This window comes from Furipterus horrens, unplaced genomic scaffold (genome assembly GCF_987537825.1).
Source record: "Furipterus horrens unplaced genomic scaffold, mFurHor1.1.pri manual_scaffold_4, whole genome shotgun sequence".
Classification (NCBI taxonomy): domain Eukaryota; kingdom Metazoa; phylum Chordata; class Mammalia; order Chiroptera; family Furipteridae; genus Furipterus; species Furipterus horrens.
In genome coordinates, this window is record NW_028327174.1 from 142566583 (window position 1) to 142589837 (window position 23255).

Below are 23255 nucleotides of genomic sequence, written 5' to 3' on the forward strand. Positions count from 1 at the left end.
ACATCTAAATTACATGTTGAGAGAAATAACTCTTAAAGTTTCCCATTAACTTATATAGTATGATGTAGCATAGTTCATACTAAGCATGTAGGAGGGGAGAATGATGAATGCTTACAAATAGTACACGTACAAGGGAAAAGATGCCAAGATGGGAGAGTCAGGGAGGAGAGAATAGTTTTTGTGCTGTTTCAAAATGGGTGCTAATGTAACAGGTCATTTTGAGTACTGTTTTGACTCCTTAGAAATTATCTTTGACAGGTCTATTATTTTTTTTTTCTTTTAATTCTTCTTTTTTTGAGTGGGAAAATAGAAGTATAAACAAAAAGTCCATAATGTACATGTGTTCATAAATGAACACTCAGTGGCTGACTGAAATGCTAGTTCAATTTAAGAAGCAAATATTTTTTAATAAAGATTTATTTTTAGCTCATTTTGCTATAGGAAAGTATGTATGCATCAAAGCAAGTAACAAACTTACATGACTGCCAGAGATATGTTTCATATCCATTCAACTTTATATGGTGAAAGTCTTCAAATACAATTAGTTTTTCTTCTCCTGAATTTTAGGATATTTTCCAATTCAGAGTAGTTCTCCTAATAATGGAGTAGTATGTTTAGTTTAGTTCTACTTGTGGTTCCTGTTTACTCATCTTTAGCTCTTTAATTATACAACTGTTCCTTTATAAATATGTTTCCTTAATTTGTTTCACATTCCCTTTATGGTGGTGTTCTTATAACTAGCTCAAAACAATGTCTCTCAGATCTTTTTGTATTAAAAACTAAATGCAGTGTGGCAAAAGTGAGGTGAAAGTTGAGCAGTTAGAAAAGAAATTGCATACTTACATCCTATCATCCTTATTTATGTATCATCCTGCCTCGATGTCAATAAGTTGTTTATAGATGCATTTATATTTGTTTTCATAGTATTCTAAGTGGGATTGGGGCATATTTATACCTGTAGATGTGTAGCTTACTGTTCCTTTTAGGACTCTGCCTATTGCAAATTAAAAAAATTGTCCTTTGCTCTTAAAGGCACAGCAGTGTCATCAGAGCCAGCCCTTTGCTTTCCATGCATAGCTATCCAACCTGTCAGCTTGATCGCAAGGCTGGTCTTCCTTGTAGTTTTAGAGCAGTTGAGAATCATAGCTGGGGTCATGTCTACTTCTTTAACATATAGTTGGGGGATGGGGGGCAGAATGTCCCAAAATTCTGAGCAAAGGTCCTGCAGTTCATCCTAATTGAACCAGTTCAGACCATATACCTACTCCTGATCTGAGGCCTATCACCATGGAATAAAGTTGTGCAGTTGACTTTAAGTCATTCAAGCTCCATCCTTGGAGCTATTTTTCTATTGCTATGTAACAAATTGTGCCAAAATTGGCAACTTAAAACAGTAGACATTTATTATTCTCCCAGTTTCTGTGGGTCAGGAATTTGGGAGCAGTTTAGCTCCGTGATCTGGTTCATACTCTCTTGCAGTTGCCAGCAAACTTCTTGCTAGGTCTGCAAGTCACTGGAAGGCTTGACTGGGGCTGGAGGGTCCACATTCAACCACAATGGTTTACTCAGATGGCTGTTGGCAAGAGGCCTTATTTCTTCTGTGTGAGGCTACTGGAGTGCCCTCGTGATGTGGCAGCTGGCTTCTCTCAGGGTGAATGATCCAAGGAAAAAAGCAAAGAGGTGGCTCTTAGACCCTTTTGACGTCATTGTGAAAAGGCACATTATCACTTCTGCTTTATTCTATTTATTGCAATCAAGACACCAAATCCAGCCTACACCCAGGAATCCCTTCTTGAAGGGAAGAATAGCAAAGTGTTTGTGAACATGTTTGAACACCATCACTAAAAACATAGGTGAAGGGAGAGAGGCAAAGAGTGTGTATGTTGTTTGATACAGCAAGGGGAGGGGACTGGATATTCTCACAAAAATGTGTGTGTGCAAAGGAATGAGATGAGAATGAGTATTAGGTAAACAACCAGCAAATGCCCACTGTCTCCAGTTAAGTGAATAGACAATCAGAATCAAATCTCAGAACTGAGTACATGCAGCCACTGTAGATAGAGAGTATTCCTTATTCAAACAAATGTTATCTTTATAATAATAGGAAAGCCCTTTAGTGTGGAAAATCCCAAATAGAGGTTCATTAATTATTTACATTTAGCATTGGCATTAAGATTTTATCAGTGTGGTAGAATGCTGACCTTATTTATTAAGCCTGATTCTTTCACTACTACATTAGAGTTGAGGGTTTCAAAATACTGGCTCATTTAAAGAATTTACTGAAGTATAAATTTGGGCATATCCTGCCGAGTTATTAGCAGAAGGAATATATGTGTAATAACCACACTTGTATAATGCATCAACATTTCAGGCTCTCTCTCATTACATTTGATTTTCACAGCAACCTTGCTATTGGGCAAGTATTATTATTCCTTTGTTTTTAGATAAGAAAATTGAGGTTTAGAGATTTAAGTGGTGTGTCCAAATTTCTACAGCTAGGCAGGAAGTAAATTAGGACCAAGTTCTGTTCACCCTAAATGTGCAGCTTTGTCTCATGTACATGATTCATTGCCTGGGAAGAGAACGGTGGCATAAAGGTGCACAGTGACAGTCTCAAGGTCATCAAGCATTAATAATCTACCTCAGAAAAGCCAGTGTTGGTGATCTTTAAAATGCTGGTGAAGCCTTGCCTGGATGTCATGGTCGTGATCCTAAACGCCCTATGGCGAGCTTTGGCTGACATGCCAACTTTTCAGAGGAAATATGATGAGATTCCCTTTTATCTTGTTGCTTCACATTTCCCTGGATACAGACTATAGTAAAAGAGGATCCCAGCTCAAACCAGAACAAAAATGTTCAAAACCTTATTTTAACTTTATGAACATAAATATTAAAGAAAGGTAAAAGCTAGTATTATTGAACATTTGGTTTTGATAAAAGCAAATGTAGAAAATACAAAGTAGATGTCACTGTCTAGCCTTGCCAGATTTTCAGTGCAGGTCTTCAGGCTCAGGGTTGGGAACATTTCCCCTCTGCACCAGATCAAAACACAAATCTTTGGAGAAACCACTCTGGGTACTGAGCTGCAGATAGGACAGAGCATACAGCAGTCATTACAGTCTAGCTGCTAAAGAGAGAGGTGCAGAGGGGCTGAAGAAGTTAATCTTGGTTGTTATTTGTGAGCTTAGGCCAGAAAGAGGAAGCAGGGGGATACTTTGGTTTTGATTGACTTAGTCAGTCGGTTACCCCTAAGTAAATTCTCAAATATTGTATGTTCATTGAATTTTTGAATACTCTTGTTTCCAGGATATTTTGCTAACGGTACTAGAGATAGTAGGCATATGGGGGGAATGAAATTATAGAGTGGGGCAAAGCAGGTTTACAGTTATGAGTACACAGAACACAGTTTACTCTTGTTTTACTATTTATTAATTATTATGCTTTCCATATGAACAACTGTAAATATACTTTTGCCTCACTCTGTATTTGAATATTTGCTGGAGGAGAATTTATTTCTATTTTAAAAACGTGAAAGTTTGCATAAGAAAGTATTTCTAATAGAGGACATTAAAACAGTTTAAATTTCTTTTTTAGCCTCTGGGTAGAAGATGATATTCAGAACTTAGGGCCACATTTCTTTCCATTTGGGTAAATTTAATGTTTCAAATTTTCTGAATGGTCTTGTTTTTATTTCCCTAGGATCAATGGGGTTTGGGCATTGCTATCAGTGAAGAAGATACAGTCAGTGGAGTCATCATAAAAAGTTTAACAGAGCATGGAGTAGCAGCCAAGGTGAGGCTTTACCTTTCTAATGCCAAGAAGTGGTGGAGAAGAAAGTGACTTGTGCAAAGTCACTTAAATGTTCCATGTTTCTATTTAGGATGGACGGCTCAAAGTCGGAGATCAGATCTTGGCTATAGATGATGAAGTTGTTGTTGGCTATCCTGTAGAAAAGGTACTTTTTCTAAAAACAAACAAACAAAAAAGCAAATGGTGCTGTCGGCCCATCCTTGGGTGCGGCTAAAGTGTGTCTGTGTGTATGTTTCTGTGACTGGTCAAAGGGAATTAGAGCCCTGTGGCTGTATTAGACAAATACCTGAAGTAGGAGAAGAGATTATTTGGAAGTTCTTCAATTTTTATTTTCTGTTTTCCAGTCAAGGCAATGTTGATCTATCTTCTGTTGCCTAGTAAATTTGGTATTAAATAGGACATTTATATAAATATCATTTTCTATCATTTTCTGTTTCCCTTAAGAAAAGTTTTAACTTCTAAAGAAAGGTCAACTTAGTGTTAAGACCAAAGGAATATTCTTTATGGATGTTTGTCCCCGTAACTAGCTAGCCACTATGTATATTGCTTTGTAAACAGATTTTAACACTCAGCCATCAAATGAGATAAAGCAGCTGAAATTATTATTTTTAATGTATAACTTTAATTGGGATTAACAGCTATTTGTACCTAAGTTTCTTCCTCCTCAAAAGTGTTCATAATCCTTAGGAATTTCATCGGAGGCCCTTGATATAGAAGTGCTAGGGAAAGCACTATGTTTCTCTTGTGATTTGGTGTGCAACTGTTACCATTTCTCCACTGGCCAGCAAGAAGCTTAAGTCATTTTTTTCATTCAGTTTTAATAATTGTATAGGTTGATCCTTTAACTCAGTTGTCTATGTTATAACTTTCCATTTGGCTTGATTCTTTTGTTGCATAGTTTTCCTTATCCCGAGTTAACCTAAGGGTTTCAGTTTTATTAAAAGTGTTTGTGTAAGCTACTACTTTGTAGACTCAGAATGTGGGTAAAATACCCCATATATATTCTAAGGCTGTAGTGATCCAACTAAACGAGTGAAACTAATTGGAAATATAAGAAGTTGAAATCCCTATACTTATAAGGAAGAGGAGTGAGACCTAGACTTGCAATAGAAGTTCCCTGTGGCCTTAATCAAGGCAAGTAAAGAAACTAGAAAGAAACTACAACCATTCTTTCTTGACCCCTCAAGTCTTGACAAGGAAAGAATTTGCCCCTGACCACTCAGTCGTAGAGTTTTAGATTCCAGCTGTAATAGTGACTTATCTGTGTAAGTGTACTCATTTGCCTTTGAATTTGGTTTCCCCTCCCCACCCACCCCTTGCCAGTTTATTAGCCTTTTGAGAACAACAAAGACAACAGTAAAACTTACCATTCGTGCTGAGAATCCAGATTCCCAATCTCTTGCTCTACCAACTGGTACAACCAATGTAGAGAAAAAGAACAGTTCCCAATCTGCAATGGTGCCACAACCTGGCTCCCCGGAACCAGAACCCACACGAGGTAAGGGCTGGCTGGGTAAGTCCTGCATGTCTGGTGCACTGAGACTCAGCAGTGGGTCTTTACTCGGGAGCCAGCTGCCTGCCTGGCGCTCAGTGTTTAAGAGGCCATAGTCAGGGAACCCACTGGTGAAAGAACAGTATAAAGAAAAGGAGTTCTGAGGCAGATTATCTGTGCGCTGTACAGCAATCAGCCTTAGGGCCTTAGGAAACCTGTGCACCCCCTCTGAGTCTCAGCTTCTTCACCTGTAAAACAAAGGAGTGATAGTCTTTGCTCTCCAAGGATTTCTTGCTAAGGGTACCTTGATTCCAAGTATCTGACTAATAAATTAAAAACATTTTGTGCATTTCTTTTTATACCGAGCAAGTAATTTAACTTCTCTAAGCTTCAGTGTTCTACATGGGTATGATATAAAATGGATACAATGATTCCACTTCACCAGTGGAATCAGCAGGTGCCTAGTACTACAAGAGACTCTTAAAAATGCTCGTCATTGCCATAGTTATTTGTAGTCTGTCTGAGTCCTGTCATTCGGATGTAATGGTAAATCTTGTCAAATAAAATGGTTGTATGTGGACAGTGGGACAACACCCTTTTGTATGATTAAAATGCCAGTCTAGTATGTTGAGACACAAATGATTACTTCAGTTATTTTTTAAGAAAAATTACACTAGTATTTAATAAAACAATAAATTTCAAGCTTTGCAGTATTCAAGAAAAGTACTTAAATGCATTAACTTTTCCTGCAATTGGGGAAAAAAATCACTTTTGGTAACATTCAGTTATTTTTACAGATTTTTAAGGACACGGCAGTTTAAAACATTTATAATATAGTTAGACAAAAAAGTCTTAAAGTAATGCATATCTGATGAAAGTGTATTTAGAAAGACTGGGTAGTTCACTGAAAAAAATTTATGGAGATTTTCTCATTTTTTAATTTTATATTGATCCCTAAAATTATAGCATTGTCTATAAAATTATGAAATGTTAAATGGAAATGTAACATAAAAGAAAATATCTTACACCTGCTCTTACCACTTCGGGAGCAAGAAACTAGTCTGTCTCTGATTTCCTGAAAAGAAAGCACCTTGTTTAACCCTTCGAGTGCCATGAGTAATTTGAAATTTGGATCAACATGAGAAAAAGTTATATCAATATATAACCTGAGGTACAAAAAAAGAGAACAAAACATAAAATATGAATTATTCCAGTGTTACTGAGCGACGCTGGCACTTTTGGGAAAATTTGTCAGCGTCGCTCACAGCGACATTGGCACTCAAAGGGTTAAACCTACTTTACCAAGCACTCCAGTTTTCCCAAAATATGCTATTTGCTTATGCTCTTTGGTATATCATAAAGCATAGGATATGAAAACTATAATAGAATGAGGTGCAAACTTATATTCACCTTGGTTTTTCATAATCTGTTCTGATCTCTTCAATTGTGAGCATGTATGTACCAATATGTATTAGATGAGTTTATAAGACATCAAGTAAGACACAGGAAAGATACTGCAAGTGATCTCACTTGATTATAAACTCAGATATTAAGTGCAGCTGCATAATGCTCAGATTTGATTACATGAGAAGAGATGCTCTACGGTAACACGAAAAGGAAAACAAAAGCAGAAAAGCACTGAGGCGGGCATCGTGACCAAAATTGGTGATGTTCTTTGCATTCTGTGGTCTTCCCTATGTTTTGGGTCCTGTCAGACATCTCACTTCTGAGCTTTACAAATAGTGATTCCATAAGAAGTTTATTTGGCTCCAGTGAAATATAGAACATCGGAGAGAAGCAAGAGGTTCAGTTCAACTCTCTGTTTTTGTTCCTTTATGCATATTGTCTCTAGCAACTTAGAAATACAGAAATAGTGCAACAAATAATTTTAACAGGTAATTTGTGCCCACCACTCTAGATTAACAATTATGAGAATTTAATCCTATTTGTTTTATGGTTTAAAATGTCAGTAAAACATTAAGGTGAATTTGAAGTCTTCCTTGTCCCCAGTCTTGGGCCCATTTTTCTGCTTCCTCTCCCAAAGACAACCAGTGTGGTGAGTTTACTATATATGCCTTCTAATCAGTTTTATTTGTATGTTATTTCATGTTAACTTATTATTAGGTACAAGCAGGTCATCAACACCAGCAATCTTTGCTTCTGATCCTGCAACCTGCCCCATTATCCCAGGCTGCGAAACAACGATTGAGATATCCAAAGGGCGAACAGGGCTGGGCCTGAGCATCGTTGGGGGGTCCGACACACTGCTGGTGAGGACACACCCAGAGACCATTATCAGGGAGCTTTCTATCAGTTTTATTAAGTGATATATAAAGGCTCACAAACATGTACCACTCCTTGTTATTTTAATTTATAGGGCAAATATTAAACAGGGTGGATATTGGGTTTTTATTTTGAGTAAGCCATTTATGTCTCAATAAGATTCTGTTCTCTTAGGATGGTGAACACACAATACAATATATAGATGATATATCATAGAAAAGTACACCTGAAACCTATATCATTGTATTAGCCAATGTCACCCCAATAAATTCAATTAAAAAAAAGAAAACCAACAAAAATGATACTGTCATACAATACTTGTGATGGCGACGTTTAGGTTCAAAATATTTCTCTCAGTTCACTAGTCCTTGTTGTATTTTAATTTCCTTTTTACTGACTTGATATGGTTGGGTTAGAACCCTGTTAAGAGGAATCTATGGATAATTTGTAAGCAGCATTTTCTAAATGTCGAAAATGCTGCATCATTTCATATGTGATAGGAAAGATGGTGTATATCTATAACATATATGTGTGATTTATATATTTTATAATTTTAATCCTCTCTAACATTAGAATGAAGTATAAGCTTCTTGGAACCTTTTTAGCAAAAATTATATTGTTAGAGTTTTTTCTGAATCTTTATGCGACTCATATGGACCCAGTGAGTGTATAGCCCTTATCACTGTCTATAGAAGTGCAGCATGTTTGGCTTCATTTCTGCTCATCGTTCCCAGGGAAAACAGAATAACATATGGGTATGATCTGTCTGGATCCTTAGGGTGCCATTATTATTCATGAAGTTTATGAAGAAGGAGCAGCATGTAAAGATGGAAGACTCTGGGCTGGCGATCAGATTTTAGAGGTACAAATACTGTGTATTTGACCTTTACAGTTAACAACGAAAAAGCTACTCGGGGAGGGTGTTCCGTTGTGCTTGTTTCTTTTGTTCCTACCTGTCTTACCGACCCCCTTTCTTCACTTGCTTTAACTCACCTGGCTCTGTGTCCCATTTCTGTACAGGTGAATGGAATTGACTTGAGAAAGGCCACACACGATGAAGCAATAAATGTCCTGAGACAGACACCACAAAGAGTGCGCCTGACACTCTACAGAGATGAGGCCCCGTACAAGGAGGAGGAGGTGTGCGACACCCTCACAGTTGAGCTGCAGAAGAAGCCCGGGAAAGGCCTGGGGTTAAGTATTGTTGGTAAAAGGTAAGACTGGAAAGGGCAAGCCCAGTGACCTTCTGGAAGTGATTGAAGTTAAGGTCTTGTAAAGAGACTAGCAGTAGTAGAATCTTGATCAACAGCTAGTGTTGTGTAAGCAGCTATTGTCAGTCCACTCATAGAATGTCAAAAGACATGGGTTTTGAACATTTTGAGTCAGTATTTTGAGGGCTTTTGAAGGCATCAGATAAAAAGCCATTTGCTACTTTTGAGTACCTGCTGCGTGCCAGGAAATATATAGTTTCTGGACAACAGAGTTAAATACACACAAGTAAAACCTGGTTCCTGACCTCAGAAAACTCACAGTGAGAATTAAATACATTCTTGCAACAAAGGAACCTATTGACAAGTGACAGAAATGTATTGTGGGGATCCATGGAAGCAAAGGAGAAATGGACCAAATAACCCTATTTAAGGAAAGTACATTAGGAAAACTTCTTTAAAAAGAGGTGCCTAGGCTGAAGCTAAAAATGATAAAAGACAGTTGGTTTATGAAAGAGGGTGGATAATATTCTAGGAAGAAGACCAGCCTGAGCAGAGCATGCCGTCAAAAGGGAACAGAAGTGTAAAGGTAGAGGCTGGGGTGGTAGATTTGTTACTATACACAATTCAGGACCATTTATTTAAATATGTATATGCATCAGAGATATTAACAAATATATAATACAGTAAGTTCTAACACCTTTATTGTAGACATGGGAAGCAGACAATCAGATGGTAGAATGGCTTGAGGTCACAACCTTGGCAAGGACAAGTGATGCAGTTCACCTTTCACTAAATATTGCTAACTATAGTTACCTTTATATCTGAACAAGAAGTTGTTGATTTATTGTTTTTTGAATGAAAAACGGGAACAAAATTAGTATTTGTTCATTATGCATAAATCTCTTTTGATTGCAAGTTAGATCTGCAATGATTTAAAATAAAAGAACAGCAAAGGGTACTTAAGTTTTGTGTAACAAATAATTTTAGTTTGAGATACACATTTGTTACTCATTTTCAATAATATTAATGATGTTGATGATAATAGCAACATATTTATAGGCACAGGTCAATATCCACTTAAGGCTTCATTATGGTGTAGAAAGAACAATAGATTTAGCACCCAAGGACTGACTCCTACATCTTATTTTTGCCATTCGATAGCTGTGTGATCCATAAAATGAGTATAATAGTACCCACTTCTCACAGTATATAATTGTTAAATAAATATGCTTATGAAAGACATGTTTAATCTATGAAATATAAGACATAGCTGGGTTTTTTTTTCAAGTTCACTTACCATTTGGTCCCATGGCAGTCATCACACTGTTGTCTGTGTCCATGAGTTCTTTCTCTTTTATTTCCTTTTCTCTCAGTCCCTCCAGTGCCCCACCCAGCCCCCCTCCAACAACTGTCAGCCCTCTATGAGTCTGTTTCTGTTTTGCTTGTTAGTTCATTTTGTTCATTAGATTCCACATATGAGTGAAATGTTGTGGTACTTATCTTTCTTTTACTGGCTATAAGTTCACTTAGCATATTGTTCTCCTGGTCCATCCATACTGTCACAAAGGATAAAATTTTCTTCTTTTTTGCAGCCAAGTAGTATTCCGTTGTGTAAATGGACCACAGCTGTTTTGTCCACTCATCTACTGATAGACACTCTGGGCTGCTTCCAACTCTTGGCAATTGTAAATAGTGCTACAATGAACATGGGGATGCATATATTCTTTCAAATTAGTTTCAGGTTTCTTCTGATAAATTCCCAGAAGTGGAATCACTGGGTCATAAGGCAGATCCATTTTTTAGTCTTCTGAGGTAACTCATAATGAAGACATAAGCTATTACTTATCACAAAAATTAATTCTAATTATATGCCCCAGTGTTGCTTTGAAAACATTAAAGTTTGTGAAGTCATAAAAAAGAGTAAAAATTTTAGTTAAAAATGTTGGTTTTTTATTAAATAAGCATTGCATTACCATTGAGAAAAAGCAATAATGTTGAAAGTCAAAATTACGTTTGAATTATGTTTGCAGAAATGACACTGGAGTATTTGTGTCAGACATTGTCAAAGGAGGCATTGCAGATGCTGATGGAAGACTGATGCAGGGAGACCAGATATTAATGGTGAACGGAGAAGATGTTCGTAATGCCACCCAGGAAGCCGTTGCTGCTCTGCTGAAGGTAAGAACCCAGTGCCAAAAATAACTGTGTGCCATAGTACAGGAAAGGGGGATTTGACATCCAGCTATCACAGTGAAGCAAGCAGTGACTCCTCCTTATTTAAAATGCTTTCTCAAGTAAAATATAAGTAAGCAACCCTATGTTAGTGATAAATAATCTTCAATACACAGAATTTTCATGCTGTGCATGAGGTTCACTGCAACATTATTTGTAATAGAAAAACTGAAAGCAGTACAGTTGACGTAACTATACAGACTTTGGTAAATATAGCAAAGGTGCCTGGCAGACGTATCTGTTTAAACTCATGTTCAGGAAAATTGTATGAATTAATATGAAAAACAACAGCAGAGAATGTGAAACAAAATTGTATTTACAGTGTAAAAACATTTGTAAAATAAAATCTTGTAAGTCTTTTAACAATAATCATGAAGTGATGATTGAAACTATAGAATCTTTGGTTTTCCTTCTCTTCATTTTATTTTCAGAATTTTCTATTGAGGATTAATTGCTTTTATAACAGAAAAATTGACTTTAAAAATTTTTATAATAATATATACCCTTGAAGTTTACAGGACATGTTGTAAATAGATGAGTTATAAATTTACACATTAAATAATTAACATATGGAATGTTAACCTCTGCAGTTATGTAGGCTAGAAATATAAATAGGTTCAAGAAGAGTTTGATTAATTTCCTACCCTGCACTCCAAAACAGAGAAACCAAAACAACTTAAGGATATTGCAGGTTCAGTTTTGACCTTTCAAAATTTTATTCATGAACAACATGTTTGAGAGTAAAACGTCTCATATAACCCCTATCAGAAGCAGCAGCATAATAATATCAGCACCCAGTAGTTATGGAAGTTCTACTTTGCACTAGACACTCTCATAAGCATTATATTTAGTATTATCTTATCACAGCAACCTGTAATAGTCTCCATCTTAAAAATCCATACTAAACACTTATCAAGTTAGACATATATTAAGATCACCCAGCTAGTAAATCACACAGTCTGATTTAAAACAGTGTGTCTAACTGCAGAAGCCCAGCATCTCAAATTCCTCCTTGTGCTACTTCACACGAGACTATATAGCGTCTTCAGTCCTTCTTCTGTGTTTGTAGCAGTATGGCTAATTTAAGTATTGTTTATTTGGGTACAGTGGAGCAATAGAGAGTTATCTGCATATCTCTGCTGTTAAGAGCAAAACAAGTTGTTTTATTATTTCTGTTTTGATTTTCAGAACCTGAGTTATTTTTAGCCTATCTAAATCAGTGTGCTTCCTAAGATAATTGCCCAATTTTCATTTTCTTGTTACCTATCAGAGTATCCATGTAAACTATGACATCATAAGATAGACCTTGATATTGCTGTTGCTGCTTGTTGTTACTATTTTGATTAGTTTTATATTTAAAAGCCTCTTTCTACAAAATATTGGGATATCTTTGCCTATGGAAATTCCATAAGGAATATGCCTTTTAAAAACTAAGTTTTAAAGGATAAAATGTGCTCCTAAAGAGGACTGACATTTATTTAAACATTTCCATAAAACAACTGCTCCCCAGTGTTCCCTAGGTACAGTGACCTTGGAAGTAGGAAGAATTAAAGCTGGACCATTCCATTCCGAGAGGAGGCCCTCTCAGAGCAGCCAGGTGGGTAGCTATGCAATTTCTTCAGGGTGATGCAGTCCACATGCCAAAAGGAACGCAGAAGTTGCTTTTACTAGGGTCTGTCCGGGGTCGTGCACAGGCCTGACTCTCTGGTAACCTGGCAGAGTGGGGTGTAGAGTCTTTGATAGGGAAGAGCAAAAGCTGAAAGTGGACAGGTAAGCAAGGTGTAGCTCCTGGGTAATTTGTAAGAATCCCAAGGAACTTAATTTCTTTTCTGACTTGATTCTTCTTCCATAATCTCATACCAATTAATAGATGAAAGACTACCAAGATAATACATTTTTCAAGTGTTTTATAACAAACACTTATCAATTAGTATTCAACTGAAAAAAATCCCATGTGGTAAACTGTAGTTGCTTACCACATGTATAAAAGTACAGTGTTACAAAGTTCAAGTCTCTTGACAACTCCTTCTCAACCTTGTCTTCTGATGATAGAGGCTCATTTCATCAACCTGTCCTTAAAGACCCTCCTTATTCACCCTTTAATGATCGCCATCAGTTTCCTGTTGACTAGTCCCAATTCTACTGTTTTTAAGTCCCCATCGATGTACAACATCAGTTTAAATTTAGAGAGGTTTACCTTGAATGAGGTTATGAAAATCCACAAAAATTTTAGGTGGGTTGGAATCAATTTCATCCATCCTTTTAGCTTCAATTTGTTAAGGTCACGGTGCAAATTCTTCCTTAAAAAAAGAAGAAAAATCAGTAGAAACTGTTTAAATGCCTATCAAATTATCAAATGCCAGTGTTACTTAACAGGTATTTCTCTCTAGATGCATTAAAATAATTGAATTCTGAAATAAGCATCATTTAGGGGGTGTTATCACTTCCGACACTTTCTGAAGTGATTGTTTTGCTCTGGCAGATGAGTGAATGCAGCCTGTCATCGTTCACTTCTCCGCCTTCTGGGTCCAGCGCCTCTGAGTCACTGGAAAGCAGCTCAAAGAAGAATGCCTGTAAGATCGGTTTGGTATTCAAACAGGATTTAGTGGTTTGAATTTTGGTCATCAACACAGATTTCTTCCCTGTCTTAGTTTACCGCTAAGCTCTCTTTCCCCCAAACCATTCCATGTACTGATATAAGTAGAAAGATGTGTGTTGGTAAAAATTCTGGACAATGCAAAGCTGAGCCTGTGGCAGCTTTTCCCATTATTGCATGTTTACCCTGTAAGACAACAAATATTAGAATCGGGATTCTGTAATTTTTTATTACCAACTCTCTTCAGTACAATTGGTTTTATTTCCTTTCTCAGTTTAATGTAACACCAGTAAATCAGAAGATGTCATTAAGTGAAGCCTTCTTTTTCCATGAGGATTGCAAAATTTTTGATTGAGAAAATTAATATAATCCTCTTGTGTTTTAATTACATGAAATCATGATGCAGAGTTTTTTGGCTTGGAGCATTCGTTGAAAGTTGTTCAGACTGAAGAAACTAACCATATGGCATTCTCTGTTTGCAATATGACTAATATTCTAGAAATTTAAGCACTTGAATTCTTTTTAATGCACCCATGACTTTATTCCTATCAGCTGTGCACATGTGTCATTCTATCCAAAACATGTCTGTCCTTGTGCAGTTATATAATCAATGCTTAAAATAAGAAGAAATGGGATGGTGCATGCATTTTTCCAACCAGAGAAATAAGGATTTCTTCTGTGGGACAGATGTACTCATGTGTACTTGCAACTCTGAGAACCCTTTCAAAAAAAATTTGGGTATGCCATTTAGTCCCAATCAGCTCCAGACACTGACTAAAATTTAAATGACTATAAAAGTACTTTAATAACCATATTTTATCTTTTTCATCTTTATAGTAGCATCCGAAATACAGGGATTAAGAATGGTTGAAATAAAAAAGGTAACTCGGGGACTTGGGGAGAAGAAAACCATGCAAACTGTGTTGACTTCAGAGACATCGGTATACGTGTTTTTCTTTAAGCTCTCTTACTTTTGTATAGTTCCATCTGAAAAAATTATTTATGAAGCACGGTAAGAATAGCACAGTGCAGTCTAGGCTGAATTTTCCAATTATAGTACCTTGTCTGAAAAGTCATTGTTGGCATGTTCTGTATATCAAGAATGGCATCAGCTTAGCCCTACTCAAAGTATGCACGGCCTTATACTGATAAGTAAGCCTTGCCTTTGAGAGATATTTCCTGTTTTCTTGAAGCAGATTCCCCCGACAGCCATGCACAAGAGAGAAAATAAAAGCAGCTACACTTCCTGAGCCTTTACTATGTGCTAAACTCTCACGTAGACACTCCGTGCTGCCACCATCTCATTTAATGCTCACTGTAGTGCTCTGAGAGGCACTGTAATCCCCTCTAGGTCAATGAAGACCTAGTGATTCTTTGGGAGGAGTGAACTTGCCCCAGGTCCTAGTGCTTTTAAGTGAGGGCTCCTGGCTTTGAACACAGGTCCCTCCGATTTCAAAAATTGTGTCCTTTTCACTTTATTGGCTTACCTTCTGTTTATCAACCCCACAACATGGCTTTCACATAATGTGTATGATTTCTTCTACATATGCATATTTTCCTAAATCACACTAAGGAACTGTGTCAAATAAAATGTGATTTTTTTGAGTGTCATTTTCCACCCTCATACCCAGAGGATCAGAGTTAACTCTGGAATATTGTGCCAAAGAAGCCAGAAGTCAATTAAAAATATCACATTGACCAAAATCTCTCTCTTTCATGGCAGGGGCCTTCTGATTCCTTGGGTATCAGCATTGCTGGCGGAGTGGGCAGCCCACTTGGTGATGTTCCTATCTTTATTGCAATGATGCACCCGAATGGAGTGGCAGCTCAGACCCAGAAACTCAGAGTAAGTTTAACTAGTTGCCCTGGTAACCCTAGAAAATTTGGCAAACTTGCAAAACCTTTTGAATCTGACCACATGTTGCAGGTAGTTGTAAATGTTTTTATCTGCATTTAAGTCAGCTAATGCAGCCACAGTATGGCTTGCTTTGAGTAAAAGGTGAAAAAAAATTTTAGAAGAGAGAAGAATTGCTATTATATGCAAATTTGTAAGCAAATGAAATGGGAAAATTTACTATTGTTCCTTTTTTTGTTTTTACTTGTATTTTTTTTTTATATTACCTTTTAGTCCCCTTATACTGCCTCCCTCACAGCAGTCACCACACTGTTGTTCCTGTCCGTGAGTCCTTTTTCCTTTCTGCTGGATCCCTCCACCCCCGCCCCGCCCCCCGTCAATAGTTGTCACCCTGCTATCTGAGTCTGTCTGTATTTTGCTTGTTTGTTCAATTGTTCATTAGATTACACATATGAGTGAAATCATATGGTATTTGTCTTTCTCTGGCTTATTTCACTTAGTTTAAATAGTCTCTAAATTGGGAATGGTTCCGTCTCCTTTGATATCTAAATATATGACTGACACTTAAAAATTGATTGTTACACAGAACAGGGATCAGGAAACTTTTGTGTGATAGACCAAATGGTGACTATTTTAGGCTTTTTTGAACATATGGTTCTCTCTTACAACTACTTAGCTCTGCCCCATAAATGCAGCCAAAGAAGCATAGCAAACTTTATTCACCAAAAGAAGCAGTGGGCCAGACTTGGCCTTTGGACCTCGATTTGTACACCCCTGACTTAGAGTCACATATAATGTGTGTAATATGTCCAGAGAAATTCTGATTTCCAAATGACATCAGATGTCTTATTATTTTAATAGACATCAATGTCTTACCCAGGGGCAATGAAGAGTGATTTCCCACCCTCCTCACAGAGGCTATTAGAACCTAGTCATCATGTGTCATTTCTTTTTATGATTGTTGCTTCATGAGAATTACTGGTTTTCTTGGGTAGATTTTAATTGCTGATAGCACTATGCCTGTGATGTGCGAGGCACAAAAGGAAATGACTGTTCAGGTCTCAATGTCGTGTCTCCATGGCTGCTTTAGTAGATGGCTGTTTCTTTCTCCCCCTTGCAGGTTGGGGATAGGATTGTCACTATTGGTGGCACATCCACTGAGGGGATGACTCACACCCAAGCAGTTAACTTACTGAAAAATGCCTCTGGCTCCATTGAAATACAGGTAAGATTTTTCTCCCAAGCACTATTCAGAATTCAAGTAGCTTGAAGACACATGAGCTTTGATGTTAAACCAGTAAAAGTTCTTAAATCTCCTGCTATTATTTCATTTAAGATTTCCCTTGAACATAGATGATTATACTGAGAGCAGCTAAGAAACACATTCTGTTATATTTATCCTGATACATTTATTGTTTCACACTTTAAGGGGAAATAAATACAAAGTCTTAGCAATAAATGATTAATTGCTAGAACTTAAATGGTGTGAGTGGCTTGTATTATAAAGATCTTTAAAAATTAATTGCATGTGAGTCCATGTTTGAAAACCATCAGGGAACTTGATGAATTGAACTAGTAGAATATTTTTACTGCCAGTTGAAGGGGCCTCTGGACCTTGTGAAATTTCTTTCTCTTTGGCTGTATATTATAGTAACAAAAATGATTAAGTGGACAATAAAATACATGTTTTAATCCAAATGCTCTTTTTGAAGAAAAATTACTGATGATTCCCTAGCCACATGAACATCTGTTTTTCTCTTTATATTTCTCCTGTGCACAGGTGGTTGCAGGAGGAGATGTGAGTGTGGTCACAGGTCAGCAGCAGGAGCCAGCCAGTTCCAGCCTTTCTTTCACTGGGCTGACGTCAAGCAGTATATTTCAGGACGATTTAGGGTGAGCCGATATATTATGGCTTGTATGTTTCTACCACTGACATAAAGGTGGAATATTAAGAGATGAGGTATGAAATATGAAAATCAAGTGCTTTTAAACTACAAAATAGTTACAACATGGATTTAGTTTATCAAAGATAGGTAGATATGCCACTACTCATCCCATACTTTCAGCTCTGAGTTTTTTGGAAACAGTCTTGAGGTCACTACCCTGTATGACACGGAGCAAGTTAGATCTACCCAACATTTCCTACTCATTGAATCATGTTTCTGATTTTAAAATTCACAAGTGTCCAACACTTGAGTACAGAAGAATTAGAACATAGAAAAAGGAGAAGCGAGGAGCTTTTTAGAATTTTTAAATAATTTGATGCAGCTTTTACATTATTTGTAATTTATTTTTCTCTCTGAATATGGGGTTGCTGATGTTTATGAGCTATTCTGTGATGGTCCTCTGCCCTGGAGCCCTCTCACTTTCAATAAACTTGAAAAAGAATGAGCTTCTCCATCCAATGAACACATGCTGTGAATATGCTAGTTTAAGAGAACCCTAAATGAGTAATAGAATTAGGGTGTTAAGTAGAATTTCGTTAGTTTATGTAAATACACTGACCGACGATTTAAGCATGCCAAATGACAGACAGTGATACTAGTTCTAGGTAAGTGGTAGGCAGTCCTTAGCTTGCAGATTCACAATAATGTACATATTTTTTCAATCCAAAAACTCCTTTTTCTTCCTTTTGCTGTAGACCTCCTCAGTGTAAATCTATTACACTAGACCGAGGACCAGATGGCTTGGGCTTCAGTATAGTAGGAGGTTATGGCAGCCCTCATGGAGACTTACCCATTTATGTTAAAACAGTGTTTGCGAAGGTAAGAGTGCAGATTTTAACCACCCTCTCTTCCCTAAACATTTATTAATAGCGGTCAGCAGCTGGCTTATTAGTTTATGGCCTGAGGTAACGCCAAATGCTTAACAGTTGATCATTTTCTTCTGGAGCTCCCTACAGGAACAGGTCGTTAAATATTTTTGTCCAATTTGAGATTTAGTTATGCTTAAAGGAAAATTGAAATTCCATGGGAATTCTTGACAATATACATAAAAATATTAATGAACTTTAGACAGTAATGGCTGATTTTATTCTTTTAAAAACAAGTGGCATATGACTGAACGTCTTTTGAAAATAGGATATTTTAAATATGTATGCTATAAAGTGCTGGCATTTCTTTTTCTTTGTGTGTGTTTTTTTTGTGTGAAATATAAAACAGGAACAGAAAAGTACATAAAATGGATATTCAGATTAACTAATTGGACATTTATTTTACAGTTTAATTGAGTAAAATAGAAAAATAATAACAAAAATAATTTGAGGCATATCCAGAAGCTGTCACCTACAATAAGCCAGCGTTTGCAATCAAGGGATTTAATTTTTAAAAAGGAAAACCATTAGTCTATAGTTGTAATTATATAATAACCTGTTCTATGTTAAGAATGTTTAGGATAAGAATGAAATTACTGCAACATTGGTGAAGCTATTAAAATAATTTAAATCCATATAATTATTGTTAATATGTTGTTAAGGCATTTTTGAAGAGCTATAAAATTGGACAAAATTTCCTGCAGAAGAAAATCCAGAATCTCAAAATTTTATAGTACAAAGGAATAAAACATATCAAACCTATTAAAATATTTGATACAGGGACTTGAGATTAGTGCTATGGTTTTATAAAGTGCCTACCAGTGGAGGTTTCATTCTATTATTTTGATAAAAATATTATTTTTAACCAATTTAAAGTGCTGTATCTACAGCAGTCCAGCTAGAGCCTTCATTTATGAGATTTTTAAAAGCCACTGGTAGGTCCAAAAATACAAACAGCATTTGCCAATGAATAGAAGAGTCATGCAGTCATTTCCTCAGCCTTGGAACAATTTATTTAAGGCATGCTGGTTAGAACATATTTTAAGAATTTCATCATTATGCATTCCTCATTAACTTTTTTTGTATTTTAATCTTCTATTTAATTGCATAATTGCCTACCATCAGCATGCCTTAAGATGGTGTTCTTTTTTAAAACAGTAATGTCTCTGTTTAAACTTAATCATTAGGCCCACAAAGAACATGAAGACTCCATCTACCCCCTTGGGAAGTAAAGAACCAACAAGCCTGAGCTGCCTTTTTTAAATCACAGAAAGAATTTCTGTTAGAATTAGCCAGGTTGGTGCCTCGTCTCACCCTTGTAAACAGGCATGTGGGCTTCTTGCTTCTGCAGACCTTTGGATTTCATGGCCCTCATGCCCTTGTCCCGTAAAACTGCTTTTGTTCCTACCTAACCCTTTGTTTCCTTTCTTTAGGTCCTCTTTATGGGATCAGAAATCCTGGATTCTATGAAATCATTTTACTAGGCAAATTCCCAAATATTCTTTATTAATTTGGGTTCCCACCTGCTATGCTGAGCAGCCAAAGAACCATTCAGCTAATCTATTGACTGCTAAATTCTCTCTCAAATAGGAATTTCATTGCTAAAATCATTTAGGAGAAAGACCTTCTTTGTGTATGTTCATCACTGCTTAATGGCTGTGGTGTACCCACGGAGCATTGAGAGCAATGTGCGTGTACATGCACAGCAATTAAAATTCTTGTTTAGGTCTGTTTCTGTTGTGCAGCATTTTTTGAGAAGTAAACAAGCCTATTTTATAATTGCAGGGAGCAGCCTCTGAAGATGGGCGTCTGAAAAGGGGTGATCAGATCATTGCTGTCAATGGACAGAGTCTGGAAGGGGTCACCCATGAAGAAGCCGTTGCCATCCTTAAGCGGACCAAAGGCACTGTCACATTGATGGTTCTCTCCTGAAGTGGCTGCCAGAATTGAGCCAATTCAACCCCCCATCACTCACATGTCACACTGTAAAGAAAAAGGGACTGGTCTTGTGGGTGACTTTTCCTGTGCTGTGTTCGTCCTGCTCTTCAAAACTGTAGGGAAAACATACTGTTTAAGTGTGTGGCACTCATATGGAAATGATTGTCTTACTGACAGCCTAGCATCGTGTTCCCTTTCTCCTTGCATACTGTGAATGTAAACTCAGAGGTAGGACTATTTGCCTAGTTAGATCATTCTTCATGAAGATACCTGATATTTTATAGTAACATGGGCAAAAATCATTATGTACTAAACTGATTAGTAGAAGAAGAAAAAATAATTATAAAGCTAACCTAAGAGAAATGGCTTCAGTAAGTTAGGGTGAAAATGAAAATATGAAAAAAAAAAGTCAAGTTTTATAAAAACACCTTATTTTGTCAATCCACACCTCTCTTTATTACTAAGTTAAAAAAAATTTTATTGAAAATGTTTTAAAAGTGTTTGATGTTTTTGACTATTATAAAAAGTCACATCTCCCACCTTTAATATACACATAAATATTTTCTTCCTAGAGTGGGTTTCTAGGATGGTATAAAGAGCAAATATCTAAACCAATGTCTCTGAGTTTGTAAAGAAACCATTTGATGCACATCTCCATGTTCATTTTCACTTTTGACCTGTAATAAATATTTCCAGGATTCTACAAGTAAAATGGTGATGCCGCCCTGCATCGCCTGTCGTTTCCCTGGAAAGCAGCTGTGCTGGCTGCACGAGCATGGAGAGCGCGCAGAACCTTGAGCGCTGCTTTTAACTGATGCGGCACTGAAAACATGAGTGCACTGTGCAGTTGGTCTTCAGTTAGTATTAATCTTAATGACAGGGAAAAAAACAGTGCGTTAGTTATTATTTTGGTTATATGCCATTAGAAAATTGATAGAAAAATTAAGGGGATTAACATAACTTCATTTCATTGCTTTATATTAGCATCTTATAATACAATAGCTTAAGACTAAGGGAAACAGATGGCGCTGTTTATTGAGACAACTGGTGAGAAATTATCATGTGCTCATTCCCATTTTAGAGCGTGAAACTCCTACATTAGAATATATAAAGTCACTTTAAATATTATCTATATTTGTAACAGAAGTAGTGTACAGATATTTTATTACAGCACTTTTGTGTGAATGCAAAATTGAAGTGAATAAAGAAGTTTCATGGTGCACGAATAAAGAAGCAGACATATTTTTTTGTTCTTTTCACTGGGGAAAGGCTTTATTTTATTGCTCAAGGCTTATAATTTAGAGTTGTTTTCATCATGTCTAACTGAACATGTGGTGTCCATAGTTCCAGGGAGAAGAACTTTGGACATTAGTATGAAAAGCTCAATATTTTTTAGATTATATTTTGAATTTTTACTGATGCTAAAGACTCAGACTCCTTGTGGAGCAGAGGAAGATAAGCAACATTGTAGGGAGAGAGGTGTCCTTCCTGTCTTTATATCTTTTTCAGAGATGCTATTAATGCAGTAATATTTTAAGTTCTTTAAGGTAGTCAGAGTTGAAGTGTGTTCACATGGAAAAGTCATAATGAAAATTAATTTATATTAATGAGCCTTAAAAGTTTGATTTGAACACTGAGCATGGGTGGGGGCCCTTTGTTCTGCTGAGTCTGCCCTTGATTAGCTGATGAACATGTGCATTTCCTCTTGTTTATCTCATCTATAAAAGAGTAGGTTATTTTATCTCAAAACTTTTATCTAGTTTTCAAAATGAAAGAATTTTGTAATTCTTAGTTATATACAATGAATGGACAAAACTATACATGTGGTGATTCAGGAGATACTCTCCTTAACCAGCCATTGTACACGGAGGTGTGACGCAATGTAACAAAATTTATTTCACTATCCTAGCAACTCCCCCAGCTTCTCAGTCATCGCTTAATGGTCCTCCATCATGAAGGGAGGCCACTAGAAGCAGATACCCTCTTTTGTAAGTTTTAACTAGCAAAGATATTTATGAAGGACGCTATGGTAGATTCTAAGGAGACAAGTTAGCCAACCAAATTAAAGTTTGAGTAGATATGAGGGAGTATCCCAAGGAGCACAGCTTGGTGGATATAGATTCAATACCCCTCCCCCAAATTCATGTCCACGAGGAACCTCAGACTGTGATGTTATTTGGAAGTAGGGTCTTTGCAGATATAATAGTTAAGTTGAGGTCATACTAGATTGCAGTGGGCCTTAAATCCATGTAAAGATGAGAAAAAAAGAACTGCTGGGGCCACTAGAAGAAGCAAGGAAGGACTTTCCTTTGGGGTCTTCAGAGGGAGCTTGGCTCTGTTTATACCTTGATTCCAGACTTCTGGCCTCCAGAACTGTGAGACAATAAGTTTCTGTTATAAACGGTCTCGTGTGTGGCATTTTGTTATGGAAGCCCTTGCAAAGTACGCGTGATACAGTATTTTAAGTATATCTAAATCCTTAGCTGCTATCATTGTGTCTGGCTAATAGGAGAAGCTCTATACATTTTTGCTGAACATATGAATGATTAAATGATAGAGCATGGTTAATTTCATGGTTTACCTTACTTTAGTTAGCTAGCTGCAGTCTGCATACTAAATGCAAAGAAGGAACAGTGGGATGCTACTGTAGGAATATAAAAATATTTGGGGAAAACTCCCCTCCTGAATTTCTGTTAATTAACAAAATTGAAGTACATGAAAGGAAGAGAGGGAGGGAGGAAAGAGAGCAAGGGAGAAAGAAAAAGATTGAGAGGGAAAGAATATAAATTCATCAGAGTTGGAAAAAAGTAACAAAAGCTTATGATTCCTATATCATTTTTTTTCCTGGAAATATTAAGAGTTCTGTGTAGTGAAGGAAGGAAGTGTTTGAGTCAAGAGATTGAAGACATGAACATTACAGAGTTAATGTCATGTACAACTCAAGCTAATGGATTGACCACAATTGGTTCCATATTATCGTGTGTGCGATTAAATCACAATGGAGAATACCACACATTTCTGGTGTT

The 23255-nt window shown here is 36.7% G+C and overlaps 1 protein-coding gene across 1 annotated transcript in view; it reads left to right on the top strand.

Moving 5' to 3' along the window:
• Positions 1-21447, top strand: part of MPDZ (multiple PDZ domain crumbs cell polarity complex component) — a 171370-nt gene extending 149923 nt beyond the window's left edge. Inside the window, exons 35-49 of the mRNA XM_090274100.1 lie at positions 3700-3792; positions 3881-3955; positions 5134-5308; positions 7427-7572; positions 8364-8447; positions 8606-8799; positions 10827-10974; positions 12539-12625; positions 13511-13601; positions 14462-14505; positions 15348-15470; positions 16600-16704; positions 17260-17372; positions 18121-18244; positions 20077-21447. Coding sequence (XP_090130226.1) covers positions 3700-3792; positions 3881-3955; positions 5134-5308; positions 7427-7572; positions 8364-8447; positions 8606-8799; positions 10827-10974; positions 12539-12625; positions 13511-13601; positions 14462-14505; positions 15348-15470; positions 16600-16704; positions 17260-17372; positions 18121-18244; positions 20077-20223 — 1749 coding nt within the window. The 3' untranslated portion in view covers positions 20224-21447. The remainder of the gene's footprint in view (positions 1-3699; positions 3793-3880; positions 3956-5133; positions 5309-7426; positions 7573-8363; positions 8448-8605; positions 8800-10826; positions 10975-12538; positions 12626-13510; positions 13602-14461; positions 14506-15347; positions 15471-16599; positions 16705-17259; positions 17373-18120; positions 18245-20076) is intronic.
• Positions 21448-23255: the final 1808 nt, after the last annotated feature.